The sequence below is a fragment of the Schizophyllum commune genome, assembly GCF_000143185.2.
Source record: "Schizophyllum commune H4-8 unplaced genomic scaffold SCHCOscaffold_9, whole genome shotgun sequence".
In the NCBI taxonomy this organism is placed as follows: domain Eukaryota; kingdom Fungi; phylum Basidiomycota; class Agaricomycetes; order Agaricales; family Schizophyllaceae; genus Schizophyllum; species Schizophyllum commune.
Genome location: NW_026089546.1, coordinates 583789 through 602309, shown reverse-complemented (window position 1 = coordinate 602309; position 18521 = coordinate 583789). Strand labels below are relative to the sequence as shown.

At 58.4% G+C, this 18521-nt stretch overlaps 9 protein-coding genes and 1 non-coding gene across 10 annotated transcripts; 5 read left to right on the top strand and 5 right to left on the bottom strand.

The window, feature by feature from the left end:
- Nucleotides 1-862: 862 nt before the first annotated feature.
- SCHCODRAFT_01157308 (HAD-like protein) lies at nt 863-2051 on the bottom strand (the record flags this gene model as incomplete). The annotated part of the gene is made up of 5 exons (XM_003029206.2): nt 863-1207; nt 1265-1726; nt 1787-1852; nt 1907-1948; nt 2000-2051. The coding sequence occupies 5 exons, from the start codon at nt 2049-2051 to the stop codon at nt 1056-1058; spliced, it is 774 nt and encodes a 257-aa protein (XP_003029252.1). The 3' UTR covers nt 863-1055.
- A 590-nt stretch (nt 2052-2641) lies between these two features.
- SCHCODRAFT_02450442 (glutaredoxin) lies at nt 2642-3080 on the top strand (the record flags this gene model as incomplete). Its single annotated transcript, XM_003029601.2, has 3 exons — nt 2642-2718; nt 2776-2967; nt 3023-3080. Coding segments are annotated over 3 exons (327 nt in total), but the record flags the coding sequence as incomplete, so codon positions are not given.
- A 1276-nt stretch (nt 3081-4356) lies between these two features.
- Nucleotides 4357-5328, top strand: SCHCODRAFT_02360551 (uncharacterized protein). Its single transcript, XM_050342475.1, has 3 exons — nt 4357-4694; nt 4751-4775; nt 4829-5328. Exons 1-3 carry the CDS (start codon nt 4615-4617, stop codon nt 5231-5233), a joined length of 510 nt encoding a protein of 169 aa, XP_050198745.1. The 5' UTR covers nt 4357-4614; the 3' UTR covers nt 5234-5328.
- Nucleotides 5329-7095: 1767 nt separating this feature from the next.
- Nucleotides 7096-7385, top strand: SCHCODRAFT_02670179 (uncharacterized protein; the record flags this gene model as incomplete). The annotated part of the gene is made up of 2 exons (XM_003029600.2): nt 7096-7277; nt 7325-7385. 2 exons carry the CDS (start codon nt 7096-7098, stop codon nt 7383-7385), a joined length of 243 nt encoding a protein of 80 aa, XP_003029646.1.
- Nucleotides 7386-7506: 121 nt separating this feature from the next.
- SCHCODRAFT_02585158 (uncharacterized protein) lies at nt 7507-8158 on the bottom strand (the record flags this gene model as incomplete). The annotated part of the gene is made up of 2 exons (XM_003029205.3): nt 7907-8158; nt 7507-7784 (listed from the first exon to the last, which is right to left on the bottom strand). The coding sequence occupies exons 1-2, from the start codon at nt 8124-8126 to the stop codon at nt 7507-7509; spliced, it is 498 nt and encodes a 165-aa protein (XP_003029251.1). The 5' UTR covers nt 8127-8158.
- Nucleotides 8159-9328: 1170 nt separating this feature from the next.
- On the bottom strand, nt 9329-10345 carry SCHCODRAFT_02585157 (uncharacterized protein; the record flags this gene model as incomplete). The annotated part of the gene is made up of 1 exon (XM_003029204.3): nt 9329-10345. The coding sequence occupies exon 1, from the start codon at nt 10328-10330 to the stop codon at nt 9329-9331; it is 1002 nt and encodes a 333-aa protein (XP_003029250.1). The 5' UTR covers nt 10331-10345.
- Nucleotides 10346-11056: 711 nt separating this feature from the next.
- SCHCODRAFT_t186 lies at nt 11057-11130 on the top strand. The gene has a single exon. It is a non-coding gene; the product is annotated as a tRNA-Val (tRNA).
- An 80-nt stretch (nt 11131-11210) lies between these two features.
- SCHCODRAFT_02633680 (Rho GTPase activation protein) lies at nt 11211-14109 on the bottom strand. The gene is made up of 12 exons (XM_050345780.1): nt 13854-14109; nt 13790-13801; nt 13679-13741; nt 13603-13631; nt 13432-13553; nt 13350-13380; nt 13272-13302; nt 13120-13218; nt 12920-13074; nt 12791-12868; nt 12505-12738; nt 11211-12447 (listed from the first exon to the last, which is right to left on the bottom strand). The coding sequence occupies exons 1-12, from the start codon at nt 14102-14104 to the stop codon at nt 11288-11290; spliced, it is 2265 nt and encodes a 754-aa protein (XP_050198744.1). The 5' UTR covers nt 14105-14109; the 3' UTR covers nt 11211-11287.
- A 1070-nt stretch (nt 14110-15179) lies between these two features.
- Nucleotides 15180-17241, top strand: SCHCODRAFT_02601401 (uncharacterized protein; the record flags this gene model as incomplete). Its single annotated transcript, XM_003029599.2, has 7 exons — nt 15180-15188; nt 15251-15369; nt 15863-16482; nt 16536-16705; nt 16792-16967; nt 17089-17157; nt 17202-17241. The coding sequence occupies 7 exons, from the start codon at nt 15180-15182 to the stop codon at nt 17239-17241; spliced, it is 1203 nt and encodes a 400-aa protein (XP_003029645.1).
- Nucleotides 17242-17385: 144 nt separating this feature from the next.
- SCHCODRAFT_02360465 (uncharacterized protein) lies at nt 17386-18403 on the bottom strand. The gene is made up of 2 exons (XM_050342474.1): nt 17643-18403; nt 17386-17556 (listed from the first exon to the last, which is right to left on the bottom strand). Exons 1-2 carry the CDS (start codon nt 18111-18113, stop codon nt 17548-17550), a joined length of 480 nt encoding a protein of 159 aa, XP_050198743.1. The 5' UTR covers nt 18114-18403; the 3' UTR covers nt 17386-17547.
- Nucleotides 18404-18521: the final 118 nt, after the last annotated feature.

The following is an 18521-nucleotide window of genomic DNA, read 5'->3' as shown; positions in this document are numbered from 1 at the left end:
AAGCGCCTGGGCTCCGTCGATGGGCTGTGCTTGATGGGTGTTGCGTCCGGACTGACCGCCAAGACCTGGACCCCGTCCTCCAGCACGTCGCCAGCCCCGTTGCATTCGCCGCAATCTCGAACGCGATGGGAGCACGCGCCCAGCCCGCAGCCGTCCACACCATCCCTCCGACGTCGCTCCCACTCCATCTTGCGCGCGAACTCACCGACGACCGACTTCACCCGCCTCGATGCCCTCCATCGCGCCAGGGTAGTCCCAGGGACTGCCGATTGACGTGGTTCGCATCAAGAGTCGCGCCCCGAGGCTAGCCTCTTCATGAATGAATAGTCGTCTGCGTCTTCTCGCCGCGCTGAACCCCTGGCCGACCAATCTGCTCCAGCGCATTCAATTTCCTCGGGATCAAGTTGATATTTGTGCAGGTACTGCTCGTTGCCATGGCGAAGTCTGCAATATAACAACTGTCAATATCTGCGTCCCTGTACGCGGCTGGGTCTGTCGAGACAAGAAGAAATTATGGGTGCCTGCGTCGGACGATTGCACGATATCGTCTTGTCCTCGAGGGACACTCCGCTGCCTTGCACAGCCGACGGTGTTTCTTCAGCCTCGTCGTGCTCTTCTGGTCTCGCCGTCGCGCTGGTCCAGCGTCTCGCTTGATCTCTTATGCATACCCGTCCGGCAAGGCGTCGGTAAGATCTACTCTGCGCCGCCATAGAACCACAGTGCTTCGCCAAGGAGTTTGGGTGAGCAGCGCAGACCGCCGAAATTGATCACGTGCGTAAGTCGACTTGTGTGCTGAATCTAAAGAAGACATCAATCAGTCAAGATGGTCAGGCAAAACTCGCGTGTGGATGCACATCGTTGATACTCAGTACTCGTCGCTTGCCTGTCCTGGATTGCAAACCTCTAGACGAAGAGGGCTACGTCAAGAACGTGGATAGGTAGATAGCGATGGCGGAACATCAATGTTACAATTGGGACAGACCCATTTGCTACAGACACAGTGGAATTATTGCAAGAAATGACGCATGACAGCTCGCACCATTGATTGTGACAAATCATGCAGAGGACGTCGTAGGCGGCGTAGCAGAGTACGGCGGAAGTCCCCATTCTTCTGGCACAAACTCCTCCACTGACCGCAAGATCTGGTCGGGCCGTTCGTGGCTGTCGTGTGGTACGTCCAGCAAGTTCACATCCGGCACCCACACCACTATGGCGCACATTAGCATTTAAATCCCTTCCCCTACCCGTCGATGAATCCACTCACCATTCATCCCCGCCCTCTTTCCCGCCTGCATGCCCGGCATCGCATCCTCAAATACCAGCCCCTTCGCCCTCTCCCTCACCTGCCCCTCCGTCGCCTCCACCCCCGGCACCCCCACATCCCTCCCCAACGCCCCCCTCGCCGCCGCCAAAAAGATATCCGGCGCCGGCTTCCCCCTCGCATCTGCCAGATCATCCCCGCACACCACCGCCGCGCCGAACCTTTCAAACACGTGCCCCAGATGCGCGGTCTTGAGCGCGTACTTCGAGCGCCGCGAGCCGGTGGCGACGGCGATGGGGATGTGGTGCGCGTGGAGGTGGGCGACGAGGCGCTCGATGCCGGGGAGGAGCTGGACGGAGGGCCAGGCGGCGTCCTGTAGGCGGTTGCGCTCGAGGGCGTAGTCTTCGGGGTCGAGCTGGATGTCGGGAAAGAAGGAGAGGAGGTGGGCGATGGCGTCCTTTTCGGCTGAAGAGGGAAGGGGAATGAGTGGGGGGAGGCTGGTGATGAATGCGAGGAAGAACGTACGCTTGCCCATGCATCCGGCCTTGATATCCCAGGTCATCGTCTTTCCGTGTCTTCCAAGGATCTCATCTACACACTTATAAGTTAGCCAGTGCTCGTACATCAACTATCGGACGCGCGTACTGGTGACTTCAGTATAAATCCGCTCGGAGTCGATCATCAGGCCTATGGCATATATGTCAGTACAATATTCCCCTCCAAGTCATCGCACCTCACCATCCATATCAAAGAGCACATACTCGATCTTCGGACGCGTCGGGGAGGCCATGACAGTCAGAAACAAGGTATGCAGACCACGGGCGCTTGATCAGCGGGCCCCGCGCCGGCTGCCGGAGCGCAATCAATGATCGGGAATCCGGGGTACTCCCTCGGGCGTCGGCGGCAACGACGCTCCCACATCCTTCCTCCCCCAACTCCCACCGGACGCCCGACGCCCTGAACACGTACGCAAGAGGTTCTTCCCTGCCGGCATACCCTGTCCCTTCCCAAATACCCAACTCCACCCCTCCGACCTTGTCCCCCACCCCCACCATGTCCATCCCCACCGCGCACCGCAAGCGCCCCTCATTCAACCCCTCCTTCTCCCCGCCGCCCCCCGCGCGCAGGCGGCGCGCGCAGGTATACCTCGCCCTCGCCTGCGCCGCCCTCGTCGCGCTCTTCCTTGGCATCCCCCAGCGCATCCTGAGCTCCACGTATCATGCCTTTTCGCGCGCCCCGCGAGCCGAGGTTGGCGAGATCTATGGCTTATTGCACATGGTGACGGGGAGCCTGGAGGGCGAGCTCGAGCAGCATCCGCATAAGCTGGGGCACGTGGACCCGACGGAGCCGTTACCGCTGTCCGCGTACGCGGGGGAGGAGGACGTGGATTGGGAGGAGGAGGAGGCGGAGATCAACGAGCGGACGCCGGTGGTAATTTTCAGCAAGACGTATTGCCCGTGAGTGTTGACTTGTGGTATCCGCAAAGATTTGTAGCTCAATTTCGTCACGTCTAGATACTCCAAACGCGCAAAGCGCCTACTGACGAAGACCTACCTCCTCGAGCCGCCGCCTGCAATCGTGGAGGTCGACCTGCGCGAGGACGGCGCGCAGATCAAGCAACTATTGTCGCGACTTACAGGCCGTGCAACCTTCCCGAACGTCATCGTGCGCGGGCGCTCGATTGGCGGGTCGGACGATGTGCATAGGTCAGTGGAGAACGTCACCCTCGCAGTAAATACCTTCTGACGACTTCGTGCGCAGGCTACACGCCGAGGGCACCCTAGAGACGATCCTGAAGGAAGCAGGCGTTGTGGTGACGGTGCTGGACAAGGGAGAAGGAGAGGGAAGGCAGCAATGAGCTGTGAGGTAGGCTGAGGCGAGAGGACTCCGAGGATGGATGGATATACGTGTGTTTGTCCTTGTTCGACTCTAATGTATAACAGGCTTGCTGTAGCGCGTGCTCTTTGGTGAGCCTTTGGGTGAAGTTGCTGTAACAACTTGAGGTGCGTTGCGGACTGTTTGTAAGGCAGTCATCTGCCTGGACCTCGAAGACCATTTAGCTAGGGTTGTTCGTACAGACGCCCGCAAGATAGTGGTCCGAATCGGGGATGTAAGCGGCTATACGGTCAACATTCAGTAGGTACTTACCCATTTGCTCGTGTGTTCACGCAAGACTCATTACGCTGCAGTGCGCTCACCTCGCTGAGTGCTCGCGCCCTCTTCATGGGCGGGCTGTCGCAGAATCAGGTGTGGTGCCGGCTGAAAAGCCTCCGCCTTCATGACCTTTTGTCCTATGTCCTGTGGTGCACGAAGAGACACGCGCGGTGAGATCTAACTTCAACTGGGAGTAACATTAAGACGGTGGACTATATTGACTCTATGGCAGTGTCCTACACTTCCATAACGACGTCCTATATCCCACCCATGGCGGTGCCTTCTTCATCATTCACTCTCGCTACGCAGGCCCGATCCTCGAATTCATTCGCCTTGTGCGACTTCGCTGAATCCGAAATCGGGCTGATGGCTTCCTGCGCGCTCGCCCATTGTATTGTCAAGACAGGCAGATCCTCGCTTCGCGGAGGCCAACGCAGCCGCCTCGCTGCTCAGCAGACCTCGCTGACGACTACCACAGGCTTTGAAGTGGGCCCTCCCTGGGAACTTGCCCATTATCCATGGCGCCGGCATCCCCGACACAGCGAGAGCGCTCGTCAGGATCTGCGTCGCAGCCTCCCCTTCAATTGAGTCCCTCCGCTCTGCTGACCGCGTTCTATTGATGAACAATGGAGATAGGGAAAGAACTGCCTGTGTTTGCGAACGCCGCGCACTGGGGGTGTGCGCCGGTGCGCGAGTGTATTTGGAAATAGGGTATAGGCAGCTGCTTATCGATCCGTGGGTTGCGAGTCGTGTCCGTCGGCTCATCTTGTTGATTGGGAACCGGGAGTATGATGCCCGGGTACTAATAGTAGAACGAGGGGGCCCTGAGGGGGAGGGCTTTTGGATGCTAGAGAATACCACAGTAAATTCTGGCGTACAGATTTCGACCTGGTTGCGCTGGGATCTCGAGCTAAAGACAAGCTCGTTGTTTCTGAAGTGGAAGTTCCAGTGCAAGGCAAGTTGAACTCCGAGCGGGACCTGAACCACGCGGGTGACACGCGACCGCACCGGCCTCACGCGGGGGGCGAGACATCGCGCAGATCATCGCGCCTGGCGGGCCTGATGTCTTTCCTTTGCGTGTTGCTTCGCTGCTCCGGTTTCGGTGTCGGGCGCTTACTCACGCTCTCCCTTCATAGTCTTCCGGAGAGGGAAAGGGGGCACCTACTACAACCTCGCCACCACCACTGCCAGCGCCAGCCATGAACCCCGCCCCCGCGCAGCAGCAGTTCAAGTCCTGGGACCCGGCGTCGCTGTCGACGGTCCACAAGAAGAAGATCGCGTGAGTGCCGAGCTATCGGGGATGAGTGCGGTCTTCTTATGCGTGTCTTTTGATAGATGCTTGGCATGCCGGACAGTCAAAGTACGTACACTACACGTGCGTGGAAGATGAAGGGGGAAGCTCATTGTGGCCAGGTGCGATGCGATATACAAGCAGGGCGCTCTAAATGCCAGCGCTGCATACGACTGAAGACGCCATGCGAGCTCAAAGCTCGGAGGAGGCCACCGAACGCGAAGCAGCAAGCAAGCACTTCACAAGCCCCCGCAGAAGCACCTGCCCCTTCGACTTCAGCAGCGCCCCCGGCGGAGACCGCGGACAATGCCAACTGGCAGATGCGCGAGCCTGACGACAGACCATCCAGTCCGGACGACTCCAACCAGTCTACGGACGAGGATGACTGGCACGACTACCTACTGCCAGCAGCCGCCGCGGTCGGCTCACTTAACTTGAGCGAAGACACGGGAAACTCCCAGGACGGCGATCCTATATTGATGAGCTACGTAACGAGCTCAGAAGCTGAGAGTCTCTTTAGAGTGTGAGTGCTTTCCCCGTCTCGACCGGTATATCGCCTCTTCGGCCCTACCTGCGCGTCGCAGCACACAATGTCGACCCAGAATCTTTGCTAACCCCCTCCCCCCAGTTTCTACTCGGACGTCAACCCCATGCTAATATGCGCCATCGACCCCGTCATCTATACCCTCGAGCACACCCGCGCCACCTCCATCCCCCTCTTCACTACCATCCTCGCCGTCGCCGCCCGCTTCGAGCTCCCCGACGTCTACCTCCGCCTCCGCCAGCTCGCCGAGAACCAGATCTCGCGCATCTGGACCACGGACACCTCCCCCACCCTCGAGCACATCCTCGCCTACCTCATCCTCGCCGCCTATCGCCCCCTCGAAGATACCGCCGCTTACCGTCAGATGGGCCTCGTGGTCCGGCTCGCGTATGAGCTCGGTTTGCACCGCGCGCCCAAGGGGCCGGAGAAACATTCGAGGGCGCAGCGCAGTCGGGAGCGCGCGTGGTTTGCGCTGACGAGTTTTGACGAGCTAGTAAGGCGGCGGCGCGGTCTGCCTGCGAGGGAGGCGTCTGCGGGGCGGGATGCTTATGCCTGGTGGCGAGAAGGCCGGGACGCTGGTACTCCGGAGGATGCTCTTGTAGCGTCGACTGCCGAGTGCCAGGGCCTCGAGCCCGGCGCGTTGGCGGACTCTGAGCTACCCGCTCAGAAGGCACCGCGCCCGGACATCATCGGTCGCAATCTCGAAGCACGAGTCGCCCAGTGGGCTCAACGATGGACGTCGGAAGGTGCGCAAAAGACGACACGGTGATCTTCGCAAGGGCTGACAATATGTATAGACGTTCTCAATAGCGTACCGCAAGGGACACGGCTGCTCATCGAATTCCATCGCCACACGCAAGCTTTCCACCTCGCCGAGGACCGCTTCCGTCACGCGCGAGGACCTGCGAAAGAGGGTCTGAACCAGAAGGACGACATGACCTCAGGCATCGTGACCCGCCTTCGCTGCGCGCTGTTTAACACCGCGTTCGGCTGCATTGCACAGATCACCAAGTTCGGCTCGTGGCTGCGATACGCGCCCGAGTTCGTCCCTGTGCTGTCCGCGCACTATGCGGTGTGGTTGGCGACAGTGAGTTGTTCTTCGAGAGCTCCAATAGGCACAACTGATGCACTCACTAGCACACCAAAGGTGCCGATAGCGCGACGAGAGAAGCAGTGCGTACTGTGATCGTGGATTGTGCGCAGGTGTACGCGAACGCGGTTCGTGGTCCGCACGACACGGTGTGCGTCGCGCAGGCGCAGTTCTTGAACGAGATTGCTGCGTCGTTACAACACCCAGAGCCTCCTGCGCCTCCGACCCACCTTGCGCAGAAGAAGCCTCGAGCCTCAAACTCTGCATCCCCACCGCCTCCGTTGTCCAGCGTGCCCTCCTCAAGCATGGCGTCTGCACCTTTGGGGTCGGCTGCCATTCCAATCTCTGCGTCGTTGGCGTCTGGGTCATCATCGTCGTCCCATTCATCTCCAGCCTCGTTCATCGAGAACTCATTCACGGTTGGGCAACAGGCCAACTGGAATGCTTTGCTGGACGGTGACACGGGATGGATTTCCGGCGGCGCCAACACGCCTGACAACTTCTCCCTGCACGGCGGATCCAGTCACTCCTCCAACACGCTTCAGTCCTTCGGTAGCCTAGGCAGTAACTCCTTCGGCGCCGACCTGCAAGGCGGGGGTTACGCATCAGAGAACCCTCGTGGCACCTTCGTCGAGGCGCAACTCCGCGACGCCTTCAGCAGTCAGCAGAAGCAGCACCACGCGGACCCTCTGTCGTCTCAGCAGTACTGGCCCTGGTACGACGAGACGCCGTACAAGTCGACCGGGTACGCGCAGATGGCTGTAGGAGCGGAGCAGCTGCGTGCGGCCGAGTTGCAGAAGCGGCAGGCGGACTTCGCGGCGCAGGCCGCGCAGACGGGGCCCTCGTCTATGCTTCCGGGGCCGCGGTCATCGACGGGGTCCATGGACCCTACGTACGACGCCAATATGGCGAAGATGGTTTGCAATAATCCGCATTGGTGCGTAGAGTCTTCGTGAGGCCTGGTCCATTACTGATCTCTCGCAGGTCGAGTCTGTTTCCTGGCGTGAATCCGCAGGATATGCAAACTATGTATGGTTATGGCTAGCATTGTAATGTATCCTAGGCTATGTATTTTATGCCTCGTCTCCTTTGAGAAGCAATCTCTTCGCATCACCATACCATTGGTGAGTATGCCATGATAACATCTACTATGTAGTATTGTTCCCTCAGTCGAAAGCGAAGATCCATTGCAAAACATTCCAGTCCCTACGCCGCTCTTCGTCCTTGCCATCATACCCGATCAGAGTTGCCGGAACCTCGAGGACTTCTTTGAAGTCTGTCCAGGCCATTGGAACCAGGATCCGGAGGTGAGACGGAGTCGCACAGTTGCGTAGAGCGGTACGAGACCGCCATATCTCTTGCAGTAGCTCCCGATCTTGCTCCCACTCCTCTCTATCCCCCGCAAATGGTGCAATTCGGTTGTAGAACACCACCAACTGGAGATCTGTCAATGCCGGACGGGATCTATCCAATAAAGCTTCTGAGCCAAGTCATAATGGACATAGTCGGTTGGGTGGCTCCATAAGCCATTGGCATGACTATTGGTATCAGTTCCATGAAGCTCACAATACTCATGTTGTCCTCCGACGAAGTAAAAGGCACGCAGCCTGCGAGGCAGCAACAATATTCCGTACAGTGTGTCTGCGCTGTAGCTGAACATATTGCGGAGCACGAGCGTTTCGACGGGTTCCAGGAGATCTCGAAGGAGAGTATAGCGCTCCATTAGGAGACCCTCTTCCCAGTACCACGACATTCTCGACCTGATACCCAGCAACGCATCGAGCATGAAATATACCAGACGAGGTGCCCTGATCGAGGGACACAACTCTATGGCCGCGTTGCCAACGCAGAACCGCTCAAGTAAAGGTAGATGAATAAGATCCGATGGCAAGGTGCCAGACGCAGAATATATCCGGAGTTGGACGAGGTTCGAGCACAGAGAAAGCGGGCTTGGTGGTCAACCCAAGGGTTTTCCAAGCGGCCGAAGGCCGCCCGACCAACCTGAAGACTCACGTGAAGCTGCCCAGGGTTTTCCGCGCCGCTGCGCGGCGGCCTCCCAGGGTTTCGACTGCATCGGGCGGCGCGCCGCCACCACCCCCTCGCCATCTCGTCAAGCAGACTGATGACCTGCACGCGCATAGTCACATCACATCAAGTTCAACTTGATGGCATTTAGTCCGTCTTGAAGCCTTCTGGGGTACTGATAGGTCTGCAAGAGGCTCTGATGCTCATAGATTTTTTTAAAAATGTTGTATTGCCATACTACTTTACATGTGACAAACAGAAGCTATGGGGAAAAGACAGAAAGGGAGGAGGATGAGTGGACAACGACTGACAAGAACTCGCCGAGTCAGATAGGGGAGAGACGGGGAATGACCGTATCGAACCGTGGTAGCTAGGCGCGATCGTCGGGACGGTGTTGGACGGTGCTAAACGCGCGCGAGTGGGTAATTCGGCGGCATTGGGGAGTGCTCGATTAGGGGGAAGGGATGGCGAGCGAGAATTATCTCGGGAGGAGGGGGGAAGGGGGCGCGGTGGGAAGGAGTCCGCCCGCAATGTATGCTTGCTGCCATTGTTGTGGGCTTGGCGGCTATGATCAACGGGCTTGTCGGCATTACTTGGGGGCGGGGTGGCGGAGCCCGGGCGCGGTACGACGTTGCTTGTCCATTGTCGGCCCATTCGTAGAGCGAGCTGTAAAGTTGTGAACAGCAAAAATATTTGGTAGAGCTCACTGTATCGTGCAATTCGACCTCGAGAGCAGCTATGACTGCTCGCATGTACCGCGCTCGTTCCCTCCTGTTCTGAACTCACTTCTTCCATGACGAGGTCCTGGTCCTGCGCCCGGGTAGTCCTGAGGGTGTCCATCTGTGGTCGGACGACCTTCGTGCGTCTGCGCTAACGCGCTGAATGGTCGTTGATGACAAGCTTGATCGTGGGCGTCTGCGTCGCCGCGATGTGGCGTCGCCTCGTGGCCCGAGCGGTTTGGTCTCACGTGCGACCAAGTTGGTTGCACGTGAGACCAACTGTGGGAACCTCCTTCCATTTAGGAAAACCCTGGGCATGGCGGAATAGACAGAAAGAAAGCGCGTGAAGGTCGTCGAGCCTTTCACACCTGACATCAAGTACATGTAGCCTAGACCAGTCGAACCCACTCGAGGCGGGAGAGCCGGCGAAGGAAAGTTGCAGCTTGCGGAGGTTTGGAACAAGAGTGGTATCAGGGAGCGCTACCGTTTCATCCTCAGATTCATCGGGTGGATGTCCGCGGATAGAGAGCGAGGCCAACTCTGGGAGAAAAGGATAAGGTATTCCGTTGACGAGGGAAGTGACGCTGTCGAGAGCCTGCAATCGATCTGCGTTGGCCCAGATCACTTGCCACACTTGGGGATTGATAGGTATCCAGGATGTGACGGAATGTTCAGGACCCACGGATACGCGAAGAGGATATCCGCCGGAGCGTTGGATATACTCAGTCACCGCAGCGATCAAGGACTCTCCTCTCAGTCCGCGCCAGTCCAACTCCCAGTCAGGCAACCGAAAGTCTGCCGATGGCCAGCGCAGTCCGAGCGCGATCTCTCTCCAGACGTGGCACACTTGGGCGAATGGCCATGTATTGGTGCCAATTGAGTCGTCAAACCACGTGGGCGGGAGCGTATATGCGGCGATTGCGCGCAGAACTTCTGGAGGCACGTAGCGGATGGGTGCGAGGAGCGCTCTCGCGTCAGCAACTGAGTCCTCGATGCTGGTCTTATGCAATTGGAAACGCCACAATGCTGCCTCAAATCGCGCGAGTTCGGCGTCGCAGTCTTGGAGGCTGGCCTCGAGTGTGGCCAGCCCACTCCGAAGCCATTCACGACTGTGATCGCTGTTTGGTAGATAGTCTGTGCGGGCGAGGCGGGCAAGATCATGGTCACCGCAGACGCTGGTGAAGCTGTAGCCACAATTGGAGCAGAGCTGGGTGGTGTGGTGCTTGTAGAGTTTAAGCCTTTCCATCGGTGCCAATGCCTATGATGGGTGTCAACAAGTGTACCTTGGATGGGCCCCTAGCTCACGCACTTGGGATAATTCTGATGTACGAGAGTAGGATCTGCCGAGGGCTGCTCGCACTACCGTATTTAAGCACTGGCATGTATCGGGCCGATCGAGGTGCCCTTTTGTTCCCTATCGTTCCACAATGGTATGCAGGTCTATGCTACCGCTGTGGATTGAATAAGTCCGGACCTGATGTGCATTCCGTCTCGGAGTCATTATGAGATGCCGCTCAGATGCGGGAATGTACTCAACGGCGAAGCTTCGTTGTTGTGACTATATCTGAGCTAGAGCACGGAGGTGGGCAATTGTTTGGGAGACCAAAAGGCGCGACTGGTAAAGACGATCCATACGTAGTTGTGGAAATCGCCGCGAGCATGACAGTAGGTCGTATTCAAGAGCAGGCAGGAGAGTCCATAGAACCTCGTACATTGGGTACGATTCGAGTGTTGTCAAGCGGATGCCCGGCGGCCTGTACACAGCTGAATTCCACAGCGCCCCAGAAGGAAAGCAGGCAAGCAATGACCATTGCAAGACTACCACGGCAACAATGATGATTGGATCGGAGGTATCGTACGAAGTGTCGCCGATGGTGATGGTGGGTTACAAACTTCGCATTGATATGTGGCGATTGGCCCTCGTAATAATGGATCGCAAAACCATGATGAGATTTACGGCATGCCTACCAACGGGTCGGTGGCGTAGTTGGTTATCGCATCTGTCTAACACACAGAAGGTCCTCAGTTCGAACCTGGGCCGACTCATCATTTTGCCCCCGTTTGCTTTCCCCCCACTTTCCTTTATTTGTCCACCTTGTTTGTCTGCCTTGAAGGGATGGTATCTGCCAACGCAGAGTATGGGGGTATCATAGCGTCGCATAGGATTAGACAAGAGAAATCGATACAAAACAGATCATAAGAACTACGGCGCAGACGGTTCGCCTTCGGACGAAGCCCTGGGCGTCGACGAAGATGGCGCCGAAGACTCCTCCGTCACCGTCGACGGCCCTACAGCCCCGACCGACGCCTCCGCCTCAGCCGAAGGCGCAACGACCTCACTCGGAGGCGTGAAGAACCCCGCCGCAGTGATCCCAATCGCCTCCACTCCCGCGCCCGCCGCCTTCCTCGTCGTCCCCCGCCCCACCGAGATCGACCCCTTCTTCCCGCCCGCGCCAATCGTGCCGAAGCCACCGTGGTCGATGCTGATCGTCGAACGTGCGCGCCCGACCGTGCCAAAGTCGCCGTGCTGCGGTGAGCGGCCTCCTGGTGCAGGCGCGGACCTGAGGGACGCGCCCGAGCCCGACTGTGAAAGGCCTGACCGGTTGGACACACCAGATTGCGACGACATGCCGGACTGCGTGGTACGATGGCGTGGGCGGAAGGCGCTGGGCGGGCCGTGGCCGTTCATAGGGCGCTGGACTGAATGCTTCCGGCCGTGAGATGGAAGGCCGCCGTCGACGGCGATATCATCGATGCTGTCCTCCTCGTCCTCGTCCGCAATGCGGAAGGTGCCACTCGCAGGGCTTGCTAACGGCCGCATCCACGGCTGGCTGGGCGAGCGGTCCCAGGCTTGTTGTTGGCCTGGGGACTGAGCGTACGACTGGCTGGTGTGCGGCGCCCAGTTGGGATTCGCAGTCTGATTCCACCCTGGGCTCTGCTGGTTCCACTGCGGGCTCTGCGTGTACAGCTGCCCGCTCTGATGCCACCTTGAGCCCTGATTCCACCCCTGGCTGGCGCCCGACGCTGTCGACGCAGACGAGGAGACGACGGCCGTGTCCGTCGTGGGTGCGATCGCCTCGCTCCGGTCGCGCACCTCGTCGAAGATCTCATAGTAGCGCTGGATGCAGAGCTTGATGACCATGCCGAGGGTCGCGCAGCCTTCCGAGGGGGTCGAGGGGGAGCTCGGATTGGGCGACGAGCTCGACGGCATGTCGAAGGGCGAGGGTCCGTTGGGTATCGAGCACATCATCACGTCACGCATGGGGGCCTTCGAGGACACCAGATTGGGGCAGAGGACGATGGCAAGGTTGTGCGCGTCCATGCGATTGCTCGCCGACATGAGTGATACCTCGTGCATGAGGTCTGAACGGCATTCGTCAACGCGACTTCTCACCTAAGCCAACAGGTTGTAGTACTCACGAAGAACATGCGACAGCAAAATATATGCGCACGGCATCAGCTCAGGCAGGATATTCTCCCGAATATAGAGGACAGCAGACATGTCGGCCGGATCGCTCGTTGGCACGGGGCACTTGCGAATGATGGGGTAGGTGGTATCGGGGAAGATGGGTTCGGGAAGGTCGCGGAAGTACTTCTTGAGGAGGACCGCGGCAAGGTGGGGGTCGCCGAAGGTCTCGAGGGAGACGGTTTGGCCTGGAGTAATGATAAGACAACGTTGAAGGTGAATGTATGTGCCTTTACTGACCTCGGTCGTAGGCCGCTTGGGCTGCGCGCAATAAGGTAGTTTGCGGCGAGCGTCTGAAGAGTCCCTCGTCGTGCAAGCCTGTGATGAAGGTCAGTGCAATTTATGATCGGAAGATGCACTTGTACATACCCGTCTCTCGAAGGAATTGTATGCAGTCCTTTACTACCCTTGGTATGCCACCCTTCTCGCCGTCATAGCCCATGAGTTCCTCAAGTGGTACACCGAACACACTCGAGCGAACAGGCATTGGCAGAACAATCTCGCGCTCGTACTGAGCGTTCTCCCTGGAAATTGTTCAGGACAAGTGTCGCGGAAAAAGCAGCACGCACTGATACACCGCGGGTGGGATATCGATCTGTGTCAAAGGCACATGGTATGCAAGCTCGGACAGGGTACTGATGTATTCTATCTTGCGGAAGAACTTGGCGCTGGAAGATCGTGTTGTTAGACGACGCGCACAGAGAATTACGCGTGTTATCACCTGATAATGGCTCCCGCGAGCGAGAAGAGCACTATGCGTTGTCAGAAGAAGTCTCAAATGAAGGGAATGTGTGCGCACTCTTGGAGAAGAACGTCGAGTGCACGATGTACTAGGGCATCGTTAGTAGGGTGTAAGTGTTGAGAGAGGAGAGGGATCGTACCAAGCGCTTCAGATTCTTGCGGTACTTGCGACTGAGACTGCGGTACGCCTTCCATACCCAGTTCCAGCCGGGCGTATGCCTGCCGCCCGCGGCAAAGAAGACGACGGTGTAGTCGGACTCCACTGATTGCAGGGTGAGCGAGTGTAGAGGTAGGAACTTGGAGCACCGCACCGTAGAGATTCAAGTACGCGAGTATCCTCCTGCTCTGGGGATTAGGATAGGAGCATGAGGGGAATGGGTGGCGCACGTCAAGAGGACGTCGTAGTTGACCTCCTTCGGGTCAGGCAGCGCAGAGGCGCACATCACCACCCTGTACATAGGTCAGCAAGGCGCGCGCGCTTCCTCGCAGTGCACGTACATCGGCCGCGTCCTAGCCATGATCGTTAGCCGCGCGCTCCATAACAAGAAGACGCTTCACGCACTCATAGTCAACGCCCGCCTGGAATATCATCCTGTTCATGACCTCCTGCACCTTCTCGTGCTGTGACTGCGGCGCCGGCACTGGCCCGTCCTCGTTGCGCCGCAACCATGGGGGATGGAACATGGACTTGCGGCGCGGCGACGTTGGCGTCGGCGAATCCGCTGAGGGGTAGTAGGGGGACGGCGACGACGGCGCCGAGGGTGCCAGCGACAACGCCGCGAGCCGCTGCTTGAGGGAGAGCGCGGGCGGCATGGAGGGCAGGGGTAAAGTCAATCAACGCTGCATGTCATTATGCAGTCGCCACGTGGGTGATTTTCGGTTGTTGGTCAAGGAAGTTTGAGAGCGGCCTTCGAGTGTTTCGCAGTCAACAAGGACTAAAGACTTGTAGAGATGAATGGAGAGGGTGGAAGGTGTATACATTGAGTGGACATCTGGTGCACGCCAAGATGCTCGGTAGATGTGCAAGTGTGAGGTACCGATCGACTCGGCCATTCAAACCCGTTGCACCTGCGTTGGATGTCCTTGTTCCATTTGGGAACTCCCTTTGTTGTTCATATGAACAGAATTCTGTTGACCTCACATATCTCCCTTTCAAGTGCTTCCACAGATGCAGCCATCATTCTGTGTGAGGGAGGAGCAGTTGAACCGTGGGGAATTGAGCGGCAAATGCCGGACGTGCTTGCTTCTGACCACCATCATCGAACAGAGGAACCTTGGATTTACTCATTGCTGTCCTGTAATGTCTTTCCTGGCGTCGATGGTTCTCTCCAAACGATTCTTCATCAGTCAAACGACGTCTATCTGACGGAACAGGTCGCTCCCACCATAGACTAAGCTGCGCAAATAAAAATTCCCCCATGTGACGGCGTCTGGAGCTTGAGATATACGGCATGAAGCTATTTCCTCGCTCTTCGCCTTCTGAGATACCTCCGATACTGTGTCTAGTCTCGGCACAGTTATCCCTACGAATGGCTATGTTCAGATGACGACAGCAGCCCATACTCGGACCCGCGCGCTACAAAACTCACTGCGGATATACGCGCTCGCCACTCCTACGCACCATCTCACTCATCTTCTCGCATCCGCCTGCGACAAGAAACCCACTCGCCTTGCTGCACTGCGACACGCCCGCCCATCTGCTTCCTTCGCGGCAAACAATACACAAGATTGCCCAGCACGGAGGTAAGCGCTGCATCATCGTTAATTACCCGAGGTTGACCTTTTCGCCACTCGCTGGCTGACATTGCGCCTCCTTCTGCCTTGCTTTACGCCTCCATGTCCATAGCCATCTGAACCGTCCTTCGTCCTTCGCGTCTGGCCGCCCGCCATGTCGACTGTACATTCTGGCTCGACTTTATCGTCGGACTCTACGTCTTCGAGCGCTTCGGCTTCTTCCAGGTCTTCATCGCCTCTGCCTTCCGCCAGCTCCAGCGTCCTGCATCACAGGAGGCAGTCGCTTCCTCGCGCGTTGAAGCTCCTCGACGGCCCGCCGGTGACAAATCGGCGATCAATGGACGGTATACCACGTCGATCAGTGGACGGCCCACCTACGCGTCGATCATCAGTGACGGACGGTCCGCCGTCGCGTCGGTCCACGGAATACCAGCCGCACCGACTGCGAGCGCTGGCTGACCTACGGCATTTGCCCACCATACCGTCGCCGATCGAGATGCCCCCACACCACGATTATTCTTTTTCGGACCTTCATCACGAACACGCACCCACTCATTCTAATCTTGCATCTTCCACCATATTTAATCAGCAAGCATCGTCCTCGATATCTCATACGGCATCTTCACTATTTATTGACCAACCATTGCCAACCTCCCACCCTGGCTCGTCCACTGTACACGATCCTGGACCATCCACCCTTCCCCACCCCGCCGCAGCCGCCCTCATCACCCCTCCTTCCACACCCACTCCCGTCGGCCGCCGGAAACCCAGCATCTCGTACCTCCCTCCGGATTCGCCCTCACATCATACGCGCCGTCGCTCGTCGGTGGTATACAGGCCAAATTCGCCGAGCTTCGAGCCCCCCACCAAACATGCCCGCCGTCGCTCGCTGCTCATACGCGGCTCCGAGCTGCCCGTAGCCGACGCACGGTACCAAGATGGCGGCGAGCATGGTCAAACGGCGAGCAGCGGCGCTGAGACTCAGTATGCGACGGACTCGCGGCCTTGGTGGTCCTCAGAGGCTCCGGTTAGCGCGCCTGTCCTGGGCACATTCGACGCTCCCACCAACGCCACTGCCACTGCCCACCTCCCTCTCCACAAACAGCATGCCGAGCTGCTCTACTCCATCGCGCAAGAGGAAGCGCGCTGCGCTGAGCTCAGGGGACAGCTCGCGGTGCGCGAGGCGCGATTGGCGGGGCTGAAGCAGCGATGGGAGGATCGGCGGGCGGAGAGGTGGGGGGATCGCAGTCGAACGGAACCACGAGAGGAGGCATATCAGCCGGAAACGCGGGTGCCGAGCCAGGAGCTGGACGTGGAAGGAACCGGCCAGAAGGTGGAGGACGAGGACGACGAGGAAGGCGATGGAAAGGACAGGGAGAGCATCTTGGAGGAGACGATGAGGAAGTTGGAGGGTAGGAAGGTTGAAGTCGACGAGGGAAATGAGGATGGCGGTGAAGGTGAGGCGAAAGCAATCTTTCGCAGAGTCCACAAGTTAACCACAACAAATCAGGAGTTGCGGCGAAGAACGACAGCACACCAGCATCCTCTTCGTCTGCATCCTTACGGACATCGTCAGTCGCGACAATCACCGTCACGGACCCTACTTCCCCGGCCTCCTCGTCGACGTCTTCTCTATCGTCTACACTGTCTTTCGGCGGTATTCGCGACGCTCGCCGATGGGTGCGTTCGCTCTTCGTAGGTCCCAAAGGCCGGCCACCCTCGTCATCGAAGCCCGCGGGCGATCGTCATTCTGCATCAACCTCAAGCTCAGACAAACCATCTCCCCCTCTCCCGAAATGCACCGCTGCGCAAGCGAGCTACGCCCCGCCGCAACACCGCGTCTCGATGCCGTACGCGAGCGGTCTGTCCGCGCAGCCATCTGCCTGTACTGCGAGCGGGCCATCCACCTGCACTTCCAGGGGCCCATCCACGTACGAATCTGGTGCGCAACCGAGCGGCTCTGTAGCGCATTCGAAGCCTGACGTCTCTGCTGGGAGCGGTCTGCCCGCTGTCGCGCTAGACGCGCGCGCCTCGTGCGACTCGAACAGACACTGGCATCGCAGGACGCCGTCGGAGATGACGATCTTTGCGCCTGAGGAAGAATGGGTTTGGGCGTGGTATTTCGTGGGGAGGTGAGGGTTAGGGAAATTGGCAGGGTGACTACCCGGCGCTGAAGGACGTGCGTCCTGGACCACCTCACCTGGGACAACCTATGAGACCAGGGTCAGTCGGCTGCCTGGCGAACCCGAGCAGGTCAGAGGGCCATTTGCAGTCGTGTGCATATTGTATACAGCGCCAGGGTATGTCAACTTTCATCAGGTTCGCCTCGCACGCCATTCAGTCTCGCTAACACCGTATCAGTGAACTCCAGTATAATATTCGGCGAACTCCGGTGCTACATACAACGAACTCCGAAGTTGTTGTGCCTATTTATCAACGCCGTTTGCTCTTCGTGGGCGCCAGCAGTGTTGTAACATCGACTGCATGTCCTCCTACCATTGCGATTCATCCTATCCTCTGCGTCAGGTCGACTGCGTAGGCCATGCATAAGCGAAGTGTGACAAGAAAGCACTTCCTTGGCAAGGATTGAGTAAGGACGGCCTTCATACCCACTCACCGTGGGATGGGGGAGGAGAAGATCGAGGTACGCGCGGCATTGCCTCCCCGCCAGCGATTCTGGCGCGGTTGGATGCATTGTCCCTCGCCGATCCGATGCAGAGCCGGCGTGTACTTCTTGGGGCCCCCAGTCAGGCCGCCGGACAATAGACCAGGACCTTGTCCCGCATGATGGCAACACGCAGTACAGACGCGATAAAATCTGATGGTCGTCTCCGAGAACGAGCGAGCCGCCGCACACGATCCTCGAGGATTGGTTTTGCGATGAGCGCCACGACTGTTTCTGACCTCTGAACCTGCGAGCTGAGGGGGCTCGGCTATCATGTATCGGTGCCGCCCGCCTTGCGCGCCCGTTTGAGGCGCGCCCTTGTTCCCCAAACGGGTAGTTGTGACGATATGTACTCCGCGTGGCGCACTGATCCGGGCTCATCAGTTCATCCTCGTCTGCACCCTGCATGTCATCGCGCAGCATATCGACCGTGATGCGTGTAGGCTTTTACCTGTCCTGTCGTCATCGTCGCCCCGGCAGCGAGAGCAGCGATAAGAACGGGCTGAAAAGGCACGACGCGTCCCACAGCACCCCACCCACCGTCCTGCTCGTCCTATCACCGCACCCGCAAAGTCCATACACACCCCGCTGATCTCTCATCACCCATTCAACGATCGCCCCTTCCTCGCTTGAGGCTCACTTAAGCCGAAGCCGCACCAGGAACAGGACTGCAAGCAGTTCTGGACGAAGAACCAACTCTTCGCCTGCGCTAGCGCGTGACACGTAACCGGTCGCTTGCTGGCCATCCAGCCGGTTTACTACATATAACGGGGACCGCCCATATATGCCGCGCAGCCCCCTCACGCACCTCCGAGCCTGCGTGCGTTTGTA